We start from the raw sequence: 26,371 nt of genomic DNA, 5'->3' as shown, positions 1-26,371 counted from the left end.
TAGTGGCAGGTCGTTCCAGGATTTTGAAGCCGACACTGTAAAAGTTCTGTCACCAGCTAATGTACGAGTTAATGAATATGTGAGGCGAAGGTGATCACTGGCCGACCTAAGTGCTCTAGTTGGTGTATACAGATTCAAGCAGTTACTTAAATACTGTGGAGCCTGTTTATTCAGTGTTTTGTAGACAATCAAGAGTAATTTGAACGTAATTCTCTGTTTAAAAGGAAGCCAGTGAAGAGAATTAAAGAGTGGTTGGGAAGGATGATCTCGGGAAACCTGTAAAATTAATCGTGCTGCCCAATTTTGTAGTCGTTGAATACGAATTAATTGATTAGAGGGAATTGTAGAAAGGAGCCCATTGCAATAATCAATACAAGACAGAACCAATGAACGAACAGCATTGTGACAGGCAGACTGGTCAATGAACCTTCTGATTCTAGAAATGTTCCTTAAATAAAAAGTGACTGTGCTACAGATATGAGAGATATGGTACGACATTGACATGCGGGAATCAAATATGACACCAAGGTTTCTTATTTTTTCTGATGGTCTAAAGAGTGTACCATCAACATCAAGTTGAACATTTGGAAGATTGCGCAAGTTATAAGTAGAGGCCGCAACAAAAAATTCATTTTTTTTGTCATTTAATTTTAGCTTATTCACTATCATCCACTGTCTTATATCTGATATACAATTCTGGAGTTTAACCAGTGCATTATTGAGAGCTCCAGTAGTCTTCGGATCAAAAGAAACGTATAGTTGTATGTCGTCAGCATAAAAATGATAATTGATACAGTGATTTCGGATGATGTCGCCAACTGGAAGAGTATATATTGAGTAGCCTATGGGTCCGACTATTGACCCCTGAGGGAGTCCAAATTCTAGAGTTATGGGATTTGACAATGTGCCGTCAATATCAACTTGCGAAGTCCATCCAGACAGGTATGATTGGAACCAGGATAAGACTTTGGACCTAACGCCTATTCTATTGAATAACCGAGATATGAAAATGTTATGATCTATTGTATCAAACGCGGCAGATAAATCTAACAGCACCATAAAAACTACATTATTTGAGTCGAGAGAAAACATGATATCATTTTTTACTTTGATCAGAGCTGACTCGGTGCTGTGACCTGGCCTATATGCAGATTGGAGAGGATCAAAAATATTATTAGATTCAATATGATCAGCTAGTTGAGTACATGCCGCCTTCTCGATGAGTTTACCTAGAAATGTTAAGTTTGAGACCGGTCTATAATTACTGATGTCATTTACGTCCAACCCTGATTTCTTCAAAAAAGGTTTGATGATTGCTGAATGTGCTTGATCAGGGAAAATACCTGTAGAAAGAGATTGATTGATTACATTTGTGAGCAATGGTAATAAATGAACAATGTTTTCTTTCAAAAACCATGTAGGAATCGGGTCAAGTCGGGAGGATTTAGTAGCCGAAGACATAATGATTCTGGATACATTTGACTGAGAAAGCACCTGAAATTCTGCGAAAAGTGGAATATTTTGATTTTCAGTATCACTAAACTGAATGTTAACAGGTACAGTACATGCATCAAGTTCAGCTCTTATTCTCCTTATCTTGTTGACAAAAAACAAAGAGAATTGATGAGCTAATCTGGTTGCAGATTCGTATAAGGGAAGTTGATTCGACTTCTTGTTCTTGTTGATATACCTCCTTGACAGAACACGAACCTAACTTTTCTTTCAAGAAATCTTCTTTAGCGGTATCAATGATTTGGCATACATTCCTATTAGCTTCTATGAACAATGTGCGATCTGAATCTAGTCGTGTTTTACGCCATTTACGTTCTGCTTTACGTCGGTGCTGGCGAGCAACAAGTACAGACTGATTAAACCAGGGTCTACGTCGCTTCAGAGGGCGGGACTTGGTTGAAGATGGTGCACAGGTATCGAGTACCTTAGTGACGCCAGAAACATACCAGTCAAAAAGAGACACATTATCTAAATCTTCTGGTTGAGATGAAACTAAGTCAAGTAAAGCATTACTGAATTGAGCTTTATCAATCTTGCGATAATTACGTAAGGAAGAAGTAACAGAGACTGGCTCTGATTTCTGATGAGCCAATAAAAAACGAATCATATAATGATCAGAAATACAAGTGTCGAATGTGTGACACTGTAAGATAACTGAGTCATCTCTGGTAAAAACTAGATCTAAAGTATGACCAAGATTGTGTGTTGGACCTTGGACATGCTGAATGAGCCCAGCCGAAGAAATGGTGTTCCTCATGTGAAGCACATCATTTTTATTCATATCTTCCCAATGGACGTTGAAATCACCTAATAACACCAATTTTCCTGGACATAGTGATATCTCACATATGTATTCATCAAATTCCTTCAAGAAGTCAGAACTTGTGAATCTATTTGCTGAAGAAGGGGGTGGTCTATACACAATGAAAAAATGGATAGAGCTTGACAAATCGGTAATATGAGCGCATTCAAATGTGGCAAACTTGAAATCTATGTTCTTAATCTTTAATTTGAGAATACTTTTATACAGTACTCCAATCCCTCCTCCACGTTTACTTGCGTCTCTTGGAGAGTTAATGAATGTATATCCTATAGGAGTGCACTCCCCTATTGATACATTATCCTGATTACTTAACCAGGTTTCTGTAATGCACATAACATCAATATTATATTCATTAACATATTCGGTAACATACGTAGTTTTATTTCTTACAGAATGTGCGTTCCAGGAACTAAAATGAAAAAGCTGGTGTGTATAATTCACCACAAGAAAGGATCACCAGTCATTTGTATAGCCACTTGTAACGTTCCTTTATGAAGCACCTACCAGGAGCATAGCACTGCTTAAGCCAGGAAATCTTAGAACTCACCTTGGAACAGAAGGAGCTGGTCTATTTGGCATGTCTGGTCTACCTGGTATATTGGGCTGTCCTGGTCTGGATCCGCCTGCAGGTGGACCCGGTGCTGCATTGTTCCCGACAGGCCTACCTGGGTTAGGCCGTCTAATACCGCCCGACGATGGGGCTGGGGTCGCTCTATAAAGAACACAATGCACAAAGATATCATCAACCTCATCTCATATGTCTGGATAGGAGAATAGCCACTTGGTCTATTAACCACTTCACCTAAATCCGTTTGGTACTGTCCAACGGGGTCTAAGCCGTCTACAACCAGTTTGTCTAGTATCTACTAAACCATTTGGTCTAATTCCTAATACTTGCGGCCCATTTACCATTTTGTCTTGTGTCCAGTTTATAGGCTACACCCATTTCGTTTCATGTCCTCTTGGTCTAACACTATTATGTCTGTATATGATAAGATGAACTGTTTATAGAACAAATGTACTATTGGTGAAGTAGAAAATAATGAGTAGCCAAAGTGGAAATTCATCCACCTGTGCATTACACTAAATGAGAATTAGACTAAGTGAGTATAGGACCAATTGCAGTGTAGACCAAACAGCAATTGGACCAAATTGGTTGTAGACCAAATTGACAGTAGACCAAACGGGTTTAGCCTATGTGGTTTAAGACTTTATGTGAAATAGATCAAATGCTTGCAAGCCGAGTGGATATAGACCTGCAAAGATAAACATTCTATACAGACTCTGTAGTAGACAAATCTTCTGCAGTATTCAATTTATTCATCCCTTTTAATACTTCGCGACAAAATGACTTTTGCAATCTATCTTTATCATGGCTGCTAGAAATTACAATCAATATATGATTAGAAAGAGACAAATACACTGGAAAAATGCTTTATTCAGAGCACTACTATGTGCCTTTCATGGATTTTTAGGAGATATAAAAAGGCAAATGAAAAATTTTCAGATCAAAAGAAACACTGAAAGCATGAAGAGCATTTCATCAACATTGTCTGATAATTTGCCAGATCTGGAAATTTCCTTGGTTTTGAATGGCTTAGAAGCACAGGGGGTCCAAATGTTACCATGGTAACTGATGGATAATAAAACAATGTCTTTCATGACACTCCCCTGAAATGGGATGTTTATACATGTACATAATCAAACTGAAAATACATTTAAGAAGCACAAACATGTCTTGGGAGTGAACAAGATAACTAAATTCATATGTGCAGAGGAGAAGAAGAGAGAGAGTGAGAAGTGAAGAAGTGAATATCCCTTTCTTAAAGGTTTTGTGATGATACTTGTAAAGCATTATGACCATATAATATTTTGTGGAGAGAATGGTGCAAACAGGTTTATGAAAACTAGGTAAACACTTGATGATCTGTAACATCACCAAGACATCAAATATAAAATTTATTAAATTCTTACAAATAGAAAAATTCACACTTTCAAATCAACTAGAAACAATGATTTGATGTACATGCACAATGTTTACAACAAATGTTTACATCAAATGTTTGAACAAATGTTTACATCACAGAATGATGCAACAAAAGGAGATGAATGACATCTATTCAATGCTGCATAAAAGGTGTTTGAAAAGAGAAATCTGATATGATGATTAGTGATAATAATAGGTATTTTAAGTTCATTAAAAATATGCATATATTTTTCTTATTATACTACAAGGAATGAACTTTGCCCTGGCTTTCACCCAAAAAGTATTTTTTGTGTAACTTTTTATTTAGTGGACAAAGTGGTTTGAGTGCATTTGAAGGAAGTTACCCTTACATTTAAGTTAAAGCAGAAACAAAACAAAAAGACACTGATTGTCTTCAGTTAATATCCTGGACTAGCTTCATAGTATTGCAATAAGATTTTTCTTAATCAACAAAATGACCAGTCTGTATTTCCAGTCAAATTAAATAAATCTATAAAATGTGATTTTGTCATATGATATACAGGGTGTCTCTAATGTAGGTCATGAACCTCCTTACTTCTAGCATCTACAAACTTGGAACTTTCTGAAAAGAATGACGAAAATATGACTTTCTAATGTTAACAAGCTATTCAAGCCAATTCAAATTATGAGATAACAGCAGAACGACACAGCAAACAGGAGTGAGCATTTTATGAAACAATTAGTCACTGGTTTTAACAGACTATTTGTTATAAGCTACTGAAATCATTACATCTGATTGGCTAACAGCAAATTCGTCAGTGAAAATCAACGACTATTGCCTCATGAAACACTCACCAGGTTGAGAATTATAAAGAATATCATCAAAACAACATTACAGATACTGTGATAAATTTGACGCTACATGTATGTAGGTTATAAGATTATGTTCATGGGTGACTTCAAGTTTGGTATTAGTATTTTCAGAGTGAAAATTATACTATGAAATTCAAGATTATGTGGGAGATACATGTAAGTGTACAGTGTTGCTTAAAAGTTAGTGAACCCCACCAAAATATGGACATACATGTATCTATAAAAGGTGTTCTAGTTTTGTCATGTTTCATGTAATAATTGTTTCTCTGGGCTCGCCAAAGTACTGTTGTTGTCTATGATCAACACTCAGCATGAAGGAGTGCATTTCGTATTGGGGTTCACTAACTTTTGAGCACAAGTGTAGGATACCACAAAAATTCAAGTGTTAAATGTCACATTCACCCCAATATCCAGTCGATTTGAGGTAAAAGGGACAAAATATCATGCTAATGTTGATCTTTTAAAAATCTAAATCAGACATAACATAAATACATTCTTGCATTTGAAGTTCATAATGACATAAATTCCTCCCCTTCTACCAAACCTCCAAATCCGTCTGTCTGTACCCCCCCCCCCTCCTCTCTCTGTCCCTCTCTGTCTGCAAGTCCGTTTTTCTGCCCCCCTTCCTCAATCTATCTGGAGATGTATAGAACAGATTATTAAAGGCCAGTCAAAAACAAAAACACTAAGACCATACTTGAAATCACAACCAGTGCTACAATCTTCAAAGCAAGTGATGAAAATACATGTGTACATATGTGAGAGAAAGGGTGATAGATAAGAAACACACAAAAACAAATCTATCTAGTTTACCTTTTTGATGGGATAGGTACACTGGGACTGGGGTAAAAACAGGCATAAATAAAAAGCACAACAGAAAGTCAAAACAAAATCATAATCAAAGGGAAAAGGTTTAAAATCAACACATTAACATTCATACTCGTTATTAAAAGCATGCAGTTGATTGATTTGAGTTATTGAACGTTTTTACTTCTCATTCAAAATTTATGTTCCAGTTGCAACTATATGCTCAAGTTGAAAAAGTAACAGTGAGAATATATTCCACCGAAAATTCTCCCTAGTACATTTTAGTGCAAAGTGTAACAAGTGATATGTGTTTGTGTAATCATACATGGAGAATTAAACCCAATACTCCTATTCATAATGATATACATGCCTTTGCAAAACAGGTGCAGATATAATGGCTCATAGACACCAGTGATAAAATGAAAAAAAAAATGTTTTTTTTAATGCATAACACAAATAGGCCTACAACATAGTACCAAAGGTTGGCGCCATCAATTTCTTTTTTTAATTTTGGCATTTTCCTGACCATATTTTGGTAGGGCAAGATGACAAACCTCCACACATCAAATATAACATGACCCGGTTTTTGGGGTGGCCTAAGGTATGGGGCCAAGTGATAGCCTGGTAGGCCCCAGGCCCCATAAAGCAAGCCAATTTACACCGATTTCAAGTACGTATTAAAACAGACACAGTCCCCATGAAGTGATTCCCAACCAAATGTGGATTGTAGATGGTTTCATCATGCTCCAACAAAATATGACAACAAAACCGCTGAATTATAAAAAACCATTGTGTGACATCATTATTTTGGCACTGTATAAGGCGTGAACCTGCCTTAAAAAGGCGAGAAATATTAGTACAATTCCACCTTATCGAGATTTGCAAAGTTAGTGTGCTAAGAAATTTCTCTTGTGTAGCTACTGTTTTTACTAAAATGAAACCATCTTCATGCCTGATAAAATGATGTCCTATTAATGGGTATAATCAGCTCAAAATGAAGGGGTGTGAAAGTAGCATTAATTGCCTGACTTCAAACCAATCGGGTGATGATCTGATCAAGTGAAAATGTTACAATGTTATTTGCAAAAAGGTTGGTCCACCCATTTGGAAAATACAGTTAAGTCTGCCTATTAAAGCTTGACCTTCTTCAAGTCAAACAATCGGCAAGAGGAAGGAATTTTTCAGACCAGGGTCCCGTAATACAAAGGTTAGCGGTTAATCATACGCTTGATTTTCACGATTTGATTAATCATTGTAGTCAATGCAATTAATCATATAAACATGTTCTACGATGACTGCTAAGATTTGTGTTAAGGGCCCCAGAACAGGCAAAGCATGCATATACACCTGGATAGATTCCATGAAGTACATTAAATACGTTAAATCTCCTATAATGCAGGTCTTTTTAAAGTTAATTGTCTATGTTGCTCGTATATGAAAAGTTGTAATGCTCTCAAATTATTATGGCTTGAGCAGTTCGGGAAGTGAAAGTAGAGAAAAGCGGGTGTTGGACTTATAAAATGGTTGGTTATATTATGGAAATACTCATCTTCTAGGTTGAATTTCAGACACCTAAATCAAACAGATTTGACTTAAGCAGATTCACTTGAGTACCCCTTTAAGATATTAATGATCTGATCTCTTCATGAATAATACCACTCATTGTATATTTGCCCAATGATTTTTACAAAGCATACTGTTAATAGACCCGACCATTCATGACTTTTAGGTATGTTTCCAAAATGGTGGACCAGGGGCCCGTTTCATAAAGGACTTGATACTGTTGAAACTTTGCCATAATGGCAACTACCATGGTAACAGGGCTCACCAGCCAATCATAATCAAGGTTTCCATGGTAGTTGCCATAATGGCAAAGTTACAACAGTTGCAAGTCCTTTGTGAAACGGGCCCCTGATCTTTCACAAATACTGTGTTTTCACAAAAGTTTGTGTCACCAGATTACATTATGACCAAGATACAGACACCCAACTGTTTGAAGTAAGCCACACCAATAAACTCGAGATGCAGTGCACATCCTATATTACTATTATCCTGGTGCAATATAGTACATGCGTATTATGCTCACGTGGGGAAAATAATTTACGTTGACGGTAAATGCTACCTACGTGCCAAATACATTTGAAATATATGTACAATGGGTCAGTTAAAATACACGTACACTTACAGGTATATAAAAAGTTACGAATGGCTACATAACAAGGCCCATGCATCGTCATCATGCATTCAAAACATTGTCAAATGAAACATGGCAGACATTTGTTTTAGAATTATATTTTTGTCGTATTTGACGATTGCAATATGTATTTTCTCAATCCCTTCTATTTTCAGAAGTTTAAACAAAATTCGGTGACTGTTGTTATGCAGCACCTGTTCAATTAACTTCTTACTCTGAAACGGGGAGGCGGAGGGCTTGGGGGGTGAGTGAAAAATCAGTGAAATGGAATTAAAAGGGGAAAAATTACAGGGGGATAATGTCAGAAAAAGGTGAAAAGATAGATGAGGTGTGAGGTGTAAGAAGTAATAAATGGGAGGGGAAGGGGGGGGGGCGTAAATTACACTAAATATGGGAATTGAATGAAGGTTAGAGAAGAGGAAAAGAAAAGAGAGAAGAAAGTGGGGAAGAGGGGAAAGGGTTGATGAAGTGGAAGGGGAAAGAGGGGAGGGGCGTAAATTATACTAAATGTGGAACAGTGGAGGGGAATGAAGGAAAGGAAATAGGAAAAGAAAAAGGAGAGAAGAAAGTGGGGAAGAGGGGAAAGGGTTGATGAAGTGGACGAGGAAATAGATGGAGGGGAAAAGGGGGAAAATAAACCAAACAAGAGTACTTGGATTTGCAACCGTATAAGGTGTATTGGTCTACCTGCACATCCCTGATAAGTTATATCAGGAGGAGAGATCTGCAGGTCACAGTGATTCAGTGTGCTTTTCGCCTCCCAGGTAACGGCAAACTATTATCAACAACAACGATTTCTACTTTGCCATCTTTAAAATCATCACTAATATCGACATCGTTTTGGATAGGAACATACCCATTGAATGGTTTGATGAGGTCGTCATTTTGGACCGGAGGAGGTAATGGCGTTGATTTGGTGGACATGTTGATATCTCCTATGATACGTAGAGCCTCTTTGGTAGCTTGGTACATCCTTAGCATTTCATCCCGACGCTGCGCTTCGTCTGCACTTTCCTCCATCAATGATGCCTAATAATGAGACAAAATGAAACTCATCAAACTTCTCAAATTTCATGATCACAATTAATCAATATTAAGCACTTTTCACTCCTAAAATTAGCAATGACTGGCAATGCCAGTTGTGGTAAAATAAGTTTGATAAAGATCTAATAAAATTACTAATTACAGTGGTGCTCAAAAGTTAGTGAACCCCACCAGAAAAGGAAAGTAAGTGTTCAAGTTCTGCCATATTTTAGATATCAAATCGTTAAACCCAGTGGAAAAAGTATTATATTCAATTAAGTTTGTTTCTCTGGGCTCTCCGAACATTGTAGCGTTGTTGTCTACATTCAACACTCAGCATGAAGGGGTGCATTTTGTGGTGGGGTCACTAAATTTTGAGCAAAACTGTATATGTTTGCATTTTAACATACAAAATATGTGCCAGATGTAATTGCTGAGAAGTGAACAAAATAAGCATGGCATTCCAGCCAGGTGTCTGGTCTTTTCCCAAAAAAAATAATATCTCAATGCTCCACATGTGCTTATCGATGGAGCGTTGTGGCCCAGTGGATTAGTCTTCTGACTCTCAGAAAGAGGGTTGTGGGTTTGAATCCCAGCCATGGCGTAATTTCCTTTCAGCACTCAACCCAGGTGAGGTGAATGGGTATCCGGTAGGAAGAAATTCCTTGAATGCTTGAGCGCCTAGGCAGCCCAGCTAAAGCCGGGGTAATAATAATAGCAGGGCACGCTGGGAGAACAGTTTTCAGAACTGAAGTGGCTTCCCTGGGTAAATATACCTATATCATTATTATTATTATCAGTGTGATAAATTTTCAGCTTAGATTTCCTGATTTCACAGATTTATGTTTATGTAAATAAACCAGATCTAGCTCTACTATGATATGGTGACAATTAACCTTGATCTTACAGAATTTCTCATGAAATCAGTGTTTGCTGTAACTAAAGGCACCTAGCTTTAACCTTATGCTCTCTCATATAATTGGAATGAAGATTCAATGAATGGATATGAGAGTAAAACATATTTACCTGATCTCCTGTTGAATATAAATGAGCCAACATCTCAGCTAGAATGAAATCCTTGGTCTGATGGAGATAAAAAGATAGAAGGAACAAAAACAATGATTATAATAATAATCATAAGAAAAAATAAATAAAATAAAGATAGTAGTAATTTAAATAGCACCATATACCTAGAAATATTCAATTTCGAGGTGCATAAATCATAATTCACAATAGGCGGGGTTTTCAAAAGGAAATAAAAGTAAAGATAACACAAAAATAAGAGGCAGAGAGGGGAGTATAATTGAAGTACTTGATTAAAGTTGGCAAAACTAAATACATATCATTTGGGCAATTCAATAATATAATCAAACTATTGTGTGTCTGGCCCTTATCAACTGAAAACTTCCTGTAAGTTATATTGTTAATCACGAGAGCTTTACGTCTTTGCTACCTATACAAGACTTGGATCTGTTTGCTAATGATGCTCATGTACTGGTCAATGGACTTATCCAATGGTGATGCTCATACAGGAGTGAACTAGATTTCTGATTGTTTTTACAACTCTACAAGTTGAGCTCTAAACACTAATCATACCCCAACTGAACTCTTCTCTTCCTATCACTTACATCGTTAATCATGAGAGCCATACATGTCTTTGGTACCAGGTCTTGGATCTGTTTGCTGATGATGCTCATATAGGAGTCGACTAGATTTCTGATTGTTTTTACAACTCTACAAGATGAGCTCTAAACCCTAATTATATCCCAACTGAACTCTTCTCTTCCTATCACTTACATCGTTAAACATGAGAGCCATACATGTCTTTAGTACCAGGTCTCAGATCTGTTTGCTGATGATGCTCATATAGGAGTCGCCTAGATGCCTGATTGTTTTTACAACTCTACAAGTTGAGCTCTAAACACTAATCATACCCCAACTGAACTCTTCTCTTCTTATCACTTACATTGTTAATCATGAGAGCCATACATGTCTTTGGTACCAGGTCTTGGATCTGTTTGCTGATGATGCTCATATAGGAGTCGCCTAGATGCCTGATTGTTTTTACAACTCTACAAGTTGAGCTCTAAACACTAATCATACCCCAACTGAACTCTTCTCTTCTTATCACTTACATTGTTAATCATGAGAGCCATACATGTCTTTGGTACCAGGTCTCGGATCTGTTTGCTGATGATGCTCATATAGGAGTCGACTAGATTTCTGATTGTTTTTACAACTCTACAAGATGAGCTCTAAACCCTAATTATATCCCAACTGAACTCTTCTCTCCTTATCACACTTACATTGTTAATCATGAGAGCCATACATGTCTTTAGTACCAGGTCTTGGATCTGTTTGCTGACTTAGGAGTACATGGACAGTCCCAAACACACTCTATAAGTTTACCAAAACTCAAAACCCCAATTATACAGCAACTGAAATCTACTTGTCACTTACATCATTAATCATGAGAGCCATACATGTCTTTGGTACCAGGTCTCGGATCTGTTTGCTGATGATGCTCATATAGGAGTCGACTAGATTTCTGATTGTTTCCACTTGTCTCTCTAGTTGAGGATCCATCGATACAGCGCTATCACTGGCCTTCTAGTATAAATTGAATGACAATGAGACTGTTAGGGTATCTTGTTTATTGTTTTACAGTGAGGGTAACCCAGCTGTTTCATTTGACTGAAGGGCAATTCCATAAAATATGTACATCCGACCCCCTAAATGTGGGACCTTCATGAAATTACCTTTCTCTGATTTCTTGTTCTTTTGATAGTATGCAGCAATGTTCTCAAAGGTACATGACGGTCAGTATATGAAGTGAGAAAAGTGGGGGTCGAACGTACAAAAAGGTTGATCATTTGGTGTGTGTACAGCAAACAGATTAAATTATATTCATCTTAGATTGGGAGGCATAAGGTTGCTGACTATTTTGCTGTCAGGAATTTTCTGAGAGGACACTTTTGGACAGAAATTGGTCGGTCAACTTTGGAATGTGACCTGTCTGAAAAATAAGAGGATGTGGGTAAAGTGTGCATTTCTAAGTTTGCAGCATATACATGTATATGAGGGTTATCAACAAAAACATTATCAATCAAGTGATGTCAAACTAAATGTAAAATTATTTACAAGAAATTTACAACCCATTGAAAACGATTGTCATCATGTCAAATGTTAGTTATGATTTTTTAATGTTTAAAAATAAACCCATACATAGGAGAAATTCACCAACCAGTGAAATATATTTGGAAGTTTTAGTTACGATTTCAAAGTGTAAAATCAAATCCAAAATAGGAGAAGTTTACCTACCATTGAAAAGATTCACATCTTGGTTATGTTTTATCAATGCTGAAAATAATTCCATATTTTTACCGCTTTCAAATGAGATTGGCAATAACTTAAACAGACCTGATCTTCCTCGTCATCGTTGTCTTTGATTCTTTCAGGATAGACTCCAGCTCTAAGGAACGATGCCTTCCAACTATCAACCTCTTCTGACGTCTGACAGGACAGCTCCAGGGTCTTGTGGTCCTTGTAGATATTACGACTGCAAGGATAGGAATTATTGTATTGTCTTCAATGTCTTGACTTATCTTGTCTTCATGTTGATGCCCACAATAACAGTACTGATTATGACAGTTGAAGATTGACCGGAGACAGGTGCAATACACCAAGTGAACGACCTTGTATTTTACAAATAGTGCAGTGGTTTTAATGTGCATGGGCTGTGACTCTCCGAACTGGCCGCAGAAAAAAGTTGCTAGCGCTTTATATAAGGCACTAGAAGACTGGGGCTCTTGTTACAACTGGTAATATTACAGAGATGCTTGATGTCACAACAATGCATTATTTACCTTGGATCAACGTTTGACATTACCATCTGAAAAATGGGACTGGGCCTACTTTAATTGCTCTGTTAGGCTAACAACTTTTCTGTATGACCAACAGACCAGCATACTTTCTGATGGATGTAGTGTATCTGAACTGCATTCATAGTTCTGAACTTTATTACTGCTGCTGCTGCTGCTACTGCTGCTGCTGCTACTACTACTACTACTACTACTACTACTACTACTACTACTACTACTACTACTACTACTACTACTACTACTACTACTACTACCACCACCACCTCAACTTCTACTTGTACTACAGTAATACACAACTTACTGAAATACCAAATTCCAATCTTTCAATTTAATTCCACTCTTTTAATTCTAACTACCGATATACATCCCACTCAAAATTCAAGATTACAATATCCTTGAACATTATTTCAGGCTTTGAAAATATCAAGACTCTCCCTATATTTAGCCTAATTGTGAGGAAACTGAAGGTAGCAGATCAATCATATAACCTTTGCAATTAGGAAATGATCAAGGTTACATTCCATATCCTGTCAAGTTACTCTAGACTAGAACTGACATACATTCCCTATGAATGCTATGCTGTTTACTACATGTACATTGGGGTGAGGTATGCATGTTTCCTTAAGCAGTGAGTAACGATACCTGCTTAAAAGTGTTCTCTTTGATGGAAAAATTATAATAATAATAACTATAAATAACAAATACTTCCTATTTCCAATAATTGATACAGAGTCACCCCCGCTAGAGGCCAATATCATGGGGGGAGGGGACACAGAAACAGATTGGGATTACATGTACATGTGTTCCCCCATCCCCCACTTGACTGATAGAGGGATGATGGCAACGGTAACCCCCCCCCCCCCCCCACCGATATTTCCTTTGCTGTTGATATAAATCTCTGGCAAAAAATGACATGTCACTGATGATGTAATCTGCAAAATTGTACAGTAAATTCAAAAATAAATTTAAACAATAAATATGAATACATATTAAGTTTCTTACTTTTGATTTTCAGGATTGAAGAGAGAAAATGCATGTTTCCTTGACATAAATCCAGCTTCTCCATCCCTCAGCTTCAAGCCATCAAGATTCATCATGTACTTGTTTTCTTTTTCCTGCGGATATGAAGAAAAAAAAGTCATATTATCAATCACAATTTTGATCCAAAGAAAAAGAAAGAGCTATTATTTCATGATTAAAGGTATGAGGTGTTCATCAATTCATGATCAATGTTAGGAATGAGTGAACTATGAAGTGTCAAAGTGTCAGCACTCAGTATTTTCTCATGCCTATATCTTAAATGAATGCATATTTTTATCTAAAAATGAAAAATACAAGATATCATATACATGTACCTCTCAATATATGAAAATTCTTATTTAGCAGTGAAACAACCCAAAATTTAATTCTTCATGAATCTTTCTCTCTATAAGCTTATGAGAGGTCTATGGGCTATACAGTGTAGAGTGTACATGTACCTTACATACATACATGTATCTTACATACTTGGCAGTGGGAACATTTCAATCCATAGGCCTGTATTCTGAACTCAAGTTCCATTTAAACCCTGGTTTAAAGTTGTGGTTTAACTATGGAGAGCCAATTGGAGCACAAATCCCTTACAGTACACATTTTATTTATTTACTCATTTGAAACCCAAATTGTTCATAATTGTCTGGGAATGGTAACTGAAGTATTTTTCTTTGTTATGAAAGCAAAATGAAACAAAATAGTAAACATAAGAAATATACAATATAAACATAATTTTTTATTTTTTGGCTCCCCATAATTTTAGCACAGAGTCAGACCATGGTCTAAGTTAAACGTGACTTCAGAATACGGGCCACTGTGCCTTGTTCACATTCGCTTTGATCATCATACAATGGATGAGTTTATGTTTTTCGGGGATATGGATTCTGATTTTCATGTTTACATTATTCATGGCCATCAAAATATTTCATGTGTTGAGCAAACACAAAGCCTCTCAAAATCCGTACACAGATCATACAGGAATCGCACAATGTCCCGATGCTGATCGCATGATGCTTTTAAGTTGTGTTCAAGCTATGATCTTACAATTCTGAAAATTTGTATCACTCTGCACTAAAGAAAATCATATACCTGAAAATGACTGTTAATCAATACAAAACCACATGATCGTTGCATGCCACCCTAAAGAGAGACTGTACGATCACCCTTCAGGCACCCCATCATGATCCTACATGTATATGTAGATCAAATGTAAATGAGGCACGCGTCACACAAGAGTTCTATACTTACCCAGGGGAAAATATTATGCGAGGACTACGGGGTGATATTGCCACCGAAAAAGCTCAAAAGTAGCCCTGAAAAATGACAACAGCGGCCCCCAAAAAATTCCCATTCGCTGCTGTCAAAGTTTGTCTAATGTTACAGATTTTGGCAATCAGTTGTGGAAAGGGGCCCCGCAAAAATAAAGAGATCAAATTTTTGTCCGGACTTGCCTCTTCATCTTTGAACCATCCTAGGGATTCGGCAGTGAGAACAAACCAGTAATCTTTAGCTCCTCCCTTCATGAAACTGATGTTATGCAGATTCATCCAGCCTTTCCTAATCACCTGATCAAAATAAACACAGTATTCATAAATTATTCATTACCGGTAATCATTCATTATTCATCGATTATTCATTAATCATTCATTATTCATCGATTATTCATTAATCATTCATTAATCATTAATCATTCATTATTCATCAATTATTCATTATTTATTAATCATTCATTATTTATTAATCATTCATTATTCATTAGCCATTCATTAATCATTCATTGAATAATTTATGATTATGCTCATACCAGAATTTAATACCACACTAGACATAAATTCTGTTTTTTAAACTTATCTGAATTGCATGGGGCCACTTGTAAAGTACAGTGTACGCGATTGATCATAAAATAATTCCTGCCAATAAAAAACACAGCTCTACTCATATTTTATTGATTTGAGATAGGTACTGAGAAATGCTTTTATGATTGGATTTCTATTTTGAATGAATTTTGCATGTCCCTTATTTTATAATCATTTAAATAAAATCTTGAAATGGTATTTTGCTACAATGAGGTTGACAATATGAATGATTTATCAGACAGTAACACTTATTCAGCTAATAATAAAAGAAAGAATTTGATATACTTGTTCAATTACAGCAGGAGTATGTAGAGAAATTTGCAAAAGTAATTATGGAACTATGAAAATCATGGAGTTAAATTTTTACTTCTCATAAATGTTTGCTTAGAGTCCTATAAAAATGAGTAGCATGGAATATCAATTTAGATAATTTAGATACAACATGAAAACTAACATGATTACTTGATTTTTTTATTAAAAAAAAACTCTTCTTATAAATATTGCAATCAATTTGGGGTAGATTTAAATAACCTATTTGTCACCATCATAGAAAAAATCACACATAGATAAAATTACAGAATGTCATTAGCATATCTTTGTCATTTTTGTCCGCCTATTTTTGTTACCATTTATAAATACAAAAATAGATTTAAAAAAAATCAAAATGTGACCCCTACATGACATGCATATTAGTGTACATGCACATGCAATTACATGTAACTACTCAAGGCTCTTCCTTTCAAATCAAATATATTTTCTAAAATGATTGTTTTGTCAAGAGAAATTTACTACATTTCTAAAATTCACAAATTGTTATTTAAACAACTACATGTATGGGATCACTTGAGCTACTTTAAACAGATACACGTATCTCCACTCCAAATTTATGTGTACATGTATTCCAATTTTAAAAACTCTTTCTAATTTAATCATAGTAAAATGCTGTACTTTGCAATACAGTAATACTGTACATGTTTTCTCGAATGGAAAAAGAATAATAGTCACATCCAACCAAATCTGGCAACAGTTTTTCTGGAATTGAATATTTTTCTAAACCCACAACCCTATCAATTAGGTGCCTAATGATATCACTCCTATTCTGCAGGTTTGGACGTTATCTTAACCTAAAGTTATACTTTTTGGGAAATATTGTCAAACTAATCTATTACGGCCATGGCCAACACAGGGAAACACAAAAAGTGGCCAAAAGTCTGAGCCACTTATTTTTTTAAAGCAGGAATCCTTCTATAATGATACTTTGGATCTTTCCATTGCAGCTTTCCAGCAGTCCTCATTATTTTGACTATGGTGACTGTGACGATTTGAAAAGCAGCTTGCATGATTCCAGCGAAAAAGACAAGCCACAGACTTTTGACAAATTGCCAATAAAATAGCCAATTTTTTTCTGATATGCACTGTCTTAACTTAGCCCGAATATCCTGTGGCTATTCATGCTATACATGTATACACTGCAAAAACGCTGTTCAAGATAAGCATGTTGTTTAAGCCTGTTACTCTCACAAATACTGTTAAAACTTTTAAACAAGTTACTTCACCATTTAAACAGGTTTAAAATTTTAAACAAGTTGCTTAAATCCATAAGTTGTTAGAGTGATGGGTTTTTATAAAGGAACATGCTTAAAATTTTAAACAGCATTTTTACAGCATAGAGGCCATGTGCATTATGTAACATCAACAGGCAAATTCAAGTATTGAGTGCAAGGATAACATGCAGGGATGTGACTGTCTGGGTCAAAGGTTAACAAAATCAGAAATGAACTTATGGCTGGTTTTTACGATTGATCTTATACAATAATTAATGCAATCAATCATAGAAATCCCCTCCCCCAAATCAATTGCTATTAAAAGCTTTACGATACATAGGAACACACTGTATCTCCTTTTTAAAACCCCAGATATATTACATGTGCATTACATTTTAGTTGCTAACATTATTTTTGCATAGAATAGTTGTTTACATGAATATTAATTAATTTTCTTATAAAACTAAATTGAAACTGTTTTTATTACACAAAACTGGGAGAAAGTAAAATAAGCTATTTAAATTTTAAAGTCACTACTTATCAGAAAACCCGACTCAATTTACTGCTTTCGTTATCTGTTGAGTAGATATTGTACATTAGAGGAATTTTGTTTTCATCTTCCTTATTTTCCTAAGTCCTTACTCCTTACAATGTATGTATTAAATTCTTGCATTCCTTGCATTCCTTTCAAATTCTTGATTTTATTTGGAGACCTTAAATTAAACATTTCTGATTTTCTTATTCTTTTTATGTATACCCTTTCATTCACTTATTTTTTCAATTTTATGTATCTTCAAACATATTCATTAATAAAATTATATTGTAAAGTTCTATATTTTAATTCATATGCCCCAAAAGTGTATCACCTTGGTATGCATTGGCTTTCCCTAGGTTTACATGTAGCTGTTTGTGAATTCCTAGAAATGTATTTTACTGGTACCTCTAACAACTGACTGGGCCTTACATGTATTTGACACTGATTAAAATCTTGCACCACGAATAAATTTTCCCCACAAGGGCCTTGAACGCTAAAATACCTTAATTTGTTTACGATGGACACACCCTATAAACATGCACTGTATAAACTGTAAAACTATAACCGCTCATTTTTAAAAGCTCCTTATGTGTACACATGTATATATTGAATATATACACTGTAGACCAACAGGTCATTAGCATTCTTCCATGGGTAGATAGATATTCCAAAAGACATAAAATTAGGTTGGTAGCATTAAAGTAACAATACATGACATAAACAGAGACAGTATAAAAGAATTGTTAATCAATATGAAAATATTGCTGTATACAGATGTATCAGGGAGTACTTTTGTATTTTTTCCAACAAGTGCAAATATTCTCCTTGATAACAAATATCAAGATTATTGACAACTTCAAATTGTTATTGTTAAATTTTTGTCATGCATCTATGATCTACATCAAATCAAATTGTAATTTAATATAAAAATAATATTGAAACCAGCCCCCATGCTGCACAATTCAAAATTGGGCATTTTATAATTTTTATGCACTACAGCTTTTGTGTTTTCTTTCATTCCGCATTATATTCAATAAACTCCTACAATGTCTGAAAGTATATTTTATATCCTGATTCATTTTCCAACATGTAAATTTGTCAGAAATTAAACGTGTATTTCATCAAAACAATTTTGTCAAATCTTTGCTGTCAAGAAGTACAAAAGGTAAACAATGATTTCTAGTGCAAACCTAAAGTATCCCGCTGATAGAAAATAAATGTGTGTCTTTCAAAAGAAAGCTTTGAGATAGTATAAGTTAAAATAGTCAAATTCGTGCCAATTTTCAATATTTTGCTTTTTTATTTGGGAATTTGATTAACTACATATAACATACCAGAGAAAAGAAATCCCATCGATATTATTTTTGAACCTCTTGTTGACAAAATTAACATAATAAGGCAAAATCATGCTGTTTTGTTTTGTATATTTCAATAACAGCAGTGCTGTGAGTTTGCGAGCTTGGATTCAAGTGTTAGAAAGCAACAGTATCAAAACCATATTATTAAGCTTGCATACTAGTTATCACTCAGGTCATGGGTGTTAGTTGGTCACAATAGCAAAAACTTAAACATCAAAAGAGCAAAACTATGATTATCAAAATCATTTTCACATTTTTTTTCAAAAAAACATTGTTTTTTTTTAAGTCAAAGAATCTACTAAGGGGAACTGTTAACCAATTACATGAAAGGGAAAGCAAAAGTAAAAGTAAAATACTGTAAAATGATTTTCTTAACAGGAAAAGAAAACCAATGCTGACTGTATTTTCCAAAAAGGAACTGTAAAATGAATAAATCAAATGGCAATGGAGAGAAGGTCTATCATAATTTTCAATACTATTAACATTTTAATCTTAAAGTCTAATTAAAATGGCCTGGATAAACTTTTACATATTTCTATGTGTAAATCCCCAAAAGTATATATTCTAAAGGAACAAACAAAAAATAAATTAATTCATTTATTTTGTATTATTAGTATTATTTCATTATCATTATTAAAATGATAATTACCATTATTATCAACACCATTACCATCAGTATAATTATTATTAACAAATTTTCATACATTTATTCATTTTTAGGGGAGGGGGGCTTATTGTTGATAATCCCCACCTGATCATGACATTAGGCGGCTTAACATTGATATCCTTTGTTAAAAGCTCAGTTAAGGTATAATAGATGCAATGTTATTTAATATTTTGATGCAAGTCTTGTTAGTTTTCCTCTTATACAACATAGTTATCTTTCTTCTTATCAACAAGTACATTGTAGAAGCTAGCAGACGCTATACCTGATTGGGAATCTTTTTTTGCTGATCTCGGCCAGTCCTCTTGGCTTTAGCAGCACTGGAAAAACATGCAGGGGGGACACATCACATCAAATTAGTAACATCACATCAACTTCTATACTTGGGACTACATAAAATTTTGCAACTACCCATGTATGAATAAGCTCCATAGTTATGTTTGATATTAATAGAAAACAAGACAAAACATGGCTGAAACAAAAGCAAGATTGGTATCATGACATTATGGAAATGAATTAGTGAGATGACAGAAAAGAAGCAATTTTGTCAGCTTGGGCATTAATGCAATGATCGTGGACAGTTTGTGGACATTTAAAAAAAAAAAGCTTTGTAATTGTAGTGCAAGGACAATACTTTACAAATCGAATATCTTTGATAGAAAGTTGCAAAATGCATAATGGTTTGGGGTAGGCCTCTTTTGGTAGAAAGGTTTAAAAACAAGAAAAGAAGTTACCATGAAGTAGAATCTACATATCTAATAAGGAGAACTTTGGTAGTTGAATTTGAGAAAATGTCAGCATGGCAATGATTTTGTCAAGAAAAAAGAAAAACATGTACCATGTTTAAACATAATTAACTGATTTCTTTGTGTCTACAAGGCATTCATTGACACCCCATCTGACATATTGGCCCATATTCTGAAGTCGGGTTTAATTTTAACTCTGCTCTAAAGTTGTGGTTCAACTATGGATAGCCAATAGTGGCTTAAACCTCTTACAGTAGAATGTCAGTGTATCAGCTCATTTTTCTCTAAAATAATTCTTAACTGTTTTGGAAGGATAAATAAGATAGCTTTCATCACCATTCACAAATTAACAAAGAGCACAGTAAACATTAAAAAAACATACAATGTAAGTAAAATTTTGACATTTTTGGCTTTCCATAGTTTAAGCACAGAGTTAGACTGTGGTCTAAGTTAAACCTGACTTCAGAATACGGGCCATTGAGTTAAGGATGTGAGACAATTTGCAACAAGAGGTACAGGCTAAGGATGGATGAGATCGTAAAGAAGAGTGTGGGTGCGCAATTTCACATACCACCGTAGCTGGTGGATGGATGTGAGCAAGCTCCTTTGAAACACCATTAGTGACAGATGCACGAGAACTTTTTAACAGAATCCAACAAAACAAAGATGGGAATAAGAAAATGAAATCATACAAAAATAACATAAAGTCAAAGGTAGGGTTAGCCAGGGTTATATAAAGCAAACAAAAATATAAATAAGATAGAACAGAAAATGCACAATTACAAAACAAAGTAAGATTATTTTTCAACACAGCAATAGTGATATAAAGTATGGAAATAAATGTTTGACACAAGGTTTGTTAGGAAGCAAAAAAAGCAAACTGTCGATGACATATCAACAGTTTTTTTTCTTCAAATTTTTACCTGGTTTCCCAGTTTCTTTTTCTGAGATCCATCAGTTTTATTCTGCGCACTGATGTCACGATAACAAGAAACAGGATGTAAGATGGTAATATGCATGCATCATGAATAATTACACAAAATTAAAACACATTTTATCACTGAAGTTTAACAATGGCTAAAAATGCTAAGAAATTGGAATTCACAATTTGGCTCCAATTGTCATTTAAAAATACAGTAATGTAAACATCATTTTCAATTTGATTGATTTGTTTAGACACTTACTCTTCATATTTCTTGTGTCTACCATAGTACCATTATTGATTACATGTAAACATAATGCTGTAGTACTATAATTTCAATTCTGTATTGTTGTTGGACCACTCATTCTCACTGATTGCTTTATTAATGTTATATTATCACTGCCAACATACAATGTAATTTTATCATTATGATCATCACCATATTATCAAGAGCAATGTATATTTTAGTCACTGAACCCTAAATGCTAAAATCCTATTCATGATGTCAAAATCAAATACAAGGATTCATTTACCCACAAATGAATTTGTAAATAAGGTAAAATAATTTTTTTTCCTTCCTCATTTATTTAAAAGTACTTTTATAACCACTTAATTGGAAACTGAAACTGTAAAGTGAGTTATCACTTTCTGACAATGCTTTAATCACTCTACACTGACTAATTGTTAATTCATTCTGCTAAAACAGCAGATGCAAACAGAAATACATGTCAATCTAGCCATCAAACGAAACAAAAAATGATTTTTTTTTTTTTTTTTTGGGGGGGGGGGTAAAGGTGAGATACCACTTAATACAAACAATAATAGCAAATTATTTGCCAAAAAATGTTGGATTTCAAAGAAAGTACAGACTATAAAAGATGTACAACCTATGAGTTAATTCATAGATAGAAAATGTTGGAACAAATATTGAAACAAATGTAAAATTACAATGTCTGACTTAATTTCAATTTCTTAAAGAATGGACTGATGGAGATTAGATGGCCAATGGCATCCCCACATTGAATTATTTTGATCTTGATGACAAGACATGACCAAAGTTATAAAATGTAAGTTGGTATGGGTGTTGTGAAGAGGAAATCATTATTAAACTGACAGAAAAAAAAGTCATACAAAATTAATAGATGAAAAGAATATCAAAATCATGAAAAGTTGCATGGAAAGAAGAGTGTTTAACATAAAATATGAAAAAGCATTAAGACACTGCTGGTAACATACATGTAGATGTATCATGTTATATGTGGAGACTGAATCCATATACTGAAAGAATAAGTGTCTCATGAAAACAACCAAAACATTTCATACATATGAAAATTAAGGAGCATACTTCTTTAAAATATACAGATCTATGCAATTAACATTGGAAGTCTTGTACTTTTAATAAAGACATGAAATTATTATTAAAGAAATACTATAAATGTTTTGTAAATTATATTTTGGTTTCCTATCAAAATAAAGAAGACTTCTGAAAATTCAGACAAAAGAATCTTTTAACGAGGCTGTTTGAGAAATAATTGAGTAAAAAAAATAGTTTAAAAATCAATTAATCTCAGAAGAAAATCATATGTAACATAAATAATTAAAGATATAAAACTGAATCAAAATTTGAAGACAAAGAGGTAAAAATTAACATGTATTAAGATTATAGATTTGGTATCCCCCCCCCCCCTTTCGATATTGGGTGATGTCAAGACCGGTGTTGGCTTTGGTGTTGGAATTTGGATTGCTTCCCCTAGCTCCAAAACTTATTCAGAGTTTGTAAAACTGATCCAGATCATATAATTGACATCTCAACAACTAGTGAGTGACTTTTCGAGACCATCTTCATTTTATGTTTGGTGTTATATTCGTGTAAAAATTGACCTAACACCAACACCAAAAGGTCAACACTGAACTGAAACACCCACTGACATATCTCTTGGAAAATCTGGCATACCTCAAAAAGGGTCAGGGGATGGAGGGAGTGGAAGGCCCCTGCCTTTCATGGTTATATCTTCCAACCCGTTACAACAAAAGTATTTCCTCTTCTGTATCATCAAAAGAATAGTCTTATTTTCATTTTGGTGAGCAGGCATTGAGAGCAAATTATATAGACTTCTCCTAACATGCATGTGTATCAGATATAGCATATTCCTGCATTACAGTACTTTATTTTCATCAAGTGAACATCTATTTATTTCATTATGGTGCAAGAAAACAAAACCAAGTTCTTTTATAAAAATCTCGAAAGCAACACCATCAAAATCTTATATCAGGTGAGTGGCTAGATTTCTTGTTGTGAAAGGGGGACTTTTGTCCATTATCTGAAACATGCATTAGGCTAAGTGTACATGTAGATTTGCCTTCTTTCAACAAATTTATTTCAAATTGAACTGTAATAAGCATTTTTCCATTTGCTTTGCTGGTGAGGCACATTTAAGGATATGTGCACTTTTAATTCAAAAAGAATTTTCGGCCTACCAATTTATCTGGTAAGTGTGCCCTTTTTGGCACTAAAACTGTTTGTATACCATCCCTTCAAAGAAAAACAAAGTTGAACAGTTGTTAGCTACTGAGTGCTTATTACACTGGGCCAATCACAAACAAATTCATAATTTGCATTGCATATTTTAATACTTGATAATGTAAGTGGATCCAAAAAGAAAGAAAAAGAAACTGTGCTAACAACTTTTTGGGATTCACTTATATATATCCACAAATCATTATTGCTCAAAGTAGCTCAGAATAATCAAAGCATCATTATCACTTAACCTGTATATGGCATTGGTATAACTCAGGCATATTCAAAACACTGAATATTTTGCCCTCTAAAATTTTGTTGCTGTCAAATATGTCACCCCTCAGGGACCCCACCCCCTTACCTCCCCCACCCTCTTTGGGTATGCTAATTAGTGTATCAATTTAATAAAGTGAAAGAAGCATAATTTTCTGTATTTTTTAAATTAGAAATTAATGATAAGAATATAGAGAAGGGAACTGACTTGGCAAATCCGATGAAGTCGTCATGGTTTGTGTTCATGTAGGCTAGTTGGATGTTGATGAGCATGAGAACCTGGTCCTTGGTCTTGGACTCACGCTCACGAATATGTGTGCAGACAATGCGCTCCGTCTCCTCACGTAATCGTGGATACCTTGCCATCTGGTGGAATGAAACAAGGCATCATAAAAAGGATGAAAACTTATGGTAAATAATGAATCGGGAGATAATGATCTATTTCTGGAAAACTCCAACATAAAGGTCAGTTGTGGTTACAAAACATAATCCAATAAAATGACCACCAGGTGTTTATATGTTCATGCAAGGCTCCACATTAACTTTTTTTCTGAAAAGCAAATTTGGTGGCCCCAAAACAATAGAAAACATTTAAAATTTATCAAAACTTTGGTAGCCCGACTGGGCCCCCAATTGTGGGCTTTTACAGAATTTTGGTGGCCCGGCTCTCAATTTTGGTTGCCCCGGGCCACCAGGCCACTGCTAATGTCGAGCCCTGGTACATGAATTAACATGTGCCCAATGATTCTAGTAGAAAATCCGTCAATCGCTCAGAAATTGACAAAACAAGCAAGGTATTCCACCCAAATGTTGAATCCTTAATTTTCAAGCAATTATGATACAGTGCCCCACATGTGCTTATCTGTGTTGGTGATCTCCAGTATGGTAACTTTTCAACTTGGAATGCATGACTTCACAGGGATATGTAAAAGAAAAGAGATTTAGATTTAACATGATGAGATGACAATTGAGCTTAATATCATAGAATTAGATTAACATAAAGACAGCAGGTACTACTACTAGTAACCATGCTACTCACCCCTTCCCCCGAGTGCCTGACTACATTGTTGAGTTCGTTGACAACCATATCAACGCATTTGACCGAGGGTTCTTTCAGACGGTTGATTTGTTTTTTGGTGATTGCTTCAAATGCCATGTCTGGTGTGAACAGACCCACCCTGCAAAACAAAGCAGCATCAAGTTGTGTAAACATAATGTGACAGTGTAAATGCAATGAAACTTAGATCTTTCAAACCTATCAAGTATAGTATGAATTTTGTGCTACAGGTACACTGGACATGTATTGACCTATTTTATAGGTAATAATAAATAATAAAAATAACTCTTGGCAATTCCATAAAATATGTACGACCGACCCCCTGTATGTGGGACCTTCATGAAACTTTCTGTCTCTAATTTCTTGTTCTTTTGACAGTCTTTAATGTTCTCAAAGGACCATAACTTGTCCAGTTTATGAAGTGAAGTAAGACTTGAGAAAAATGGGGGTCGGACGTACAAAAAGGTTGATCATTTTATGGAATTGTCATCCAGGGTAGCCTCTTCAGCTATTATCTGATCAACCAATTGGCCCTGCATAAAATGATTTTTTAGAATTTTTTTTAGAATTACCCCTCTCCATTATAATATGTCGAGTGCCTGAAAACAAGTTCTTGGTATGACTCAGCTGGGGCTCAAACCCATGACTACCAATAATGAGGTTGGTGTTCTTCTACCACTGAGCCACCATGCACAGTTCAATGAACATGTACTGTAGATTCATTTCATTTAAGGTCCAATAGGAAGTACCTCCATTAATAGATTGATTCACTTTCAAAAACATAACTATTGCATGATACACTTTA

At 34.9% G+C, this 26,371-nt stretch overlaps 1 protein-coding gene across 7 annotated transcripts in view; it reads right to left on the bottom strand.

Moving 5' to 3' along the window:
* LOC129277823 (dynamin-1-like) overlaps positions 1 to 26,371 on the bottom strand; it is a 52,866-nt gene that overhangs the window by 7,864 nt on the left and 18,631 nt on the right. The window contains exons 9-19 of one of the 7 annotated variants that reach the window (XM_054913997.2): positions 25,549 to 25,687; positions 24,718 to 24,875; positions 21,720 to 21,768; positions 15,545 to 15,658; positions 14,064 to 14,176; positions 12,601 to 12,739; positions 11,641 to 11,790; positions 10,207 to 10,263; positions 9,014 to 9,186; positions 5,970 to 5,996; positions 2,883 to 3,047 (exon numbers count right to left, since the gene is read on the bottom strand). In XM_054913997.2, coding sequence (XP_054769972.1) covers positions 2,883 to 3,047; positions 5,970 to 5,996; positions 9,014 to 9,186; positions 10,207 to 10,263; positions 11,641 to 11,790; positions 12,601 to 12,739; positions 14,064 to 14,176; positions 15,545 to 15,658; positions 21,720 to 21,768; positions 24,718 to 24,875; positions 25,549 to 25,687 — 1,284 coding nt within the window. Of the gene's footprint in view, positions 1 to 2,882; positions 3,048 to 5,969; positions 5,997 to 9,013; positions 9,187 to 10,206; positions 10,264 to 11,640; positions 11,791 to 12,600; positions 12,740 to 14,063; positions 14,177 to 15,544; positions 15,659 to 20,315; positions 20,371 to 21,719; positions 21,769 to 24,717; positions 24,876 to 25,548; positions 25,688 to 26,371 lie in introns of all 7 variants that reach the window. The other 6 variants (XM_054913998.2, XM_054913995.2, XM_054913996.2 and 3 more) reach the window with 6 other exon arrangements.

This window comes from Lytechinus pictus, chromosome 15 (assembly GCF_037042905.1).
Source record: "Lytechinus pictus isolate F3 Inbred chromosome 15, Lp3.0, whole genome shotgun sequence".
Classification (NCBI taxonomy): Eukaryota; Metazoa; Echinodermata; class Echinoidea; order Temnopleuroida; family Toxopneustidae; genus Lytechinus; species Lytechinus pictus.
Note: the sequence above shows the minus strand (reverse complement) of the source record. Positions and strands in the feature narration are given on the sequence as shown.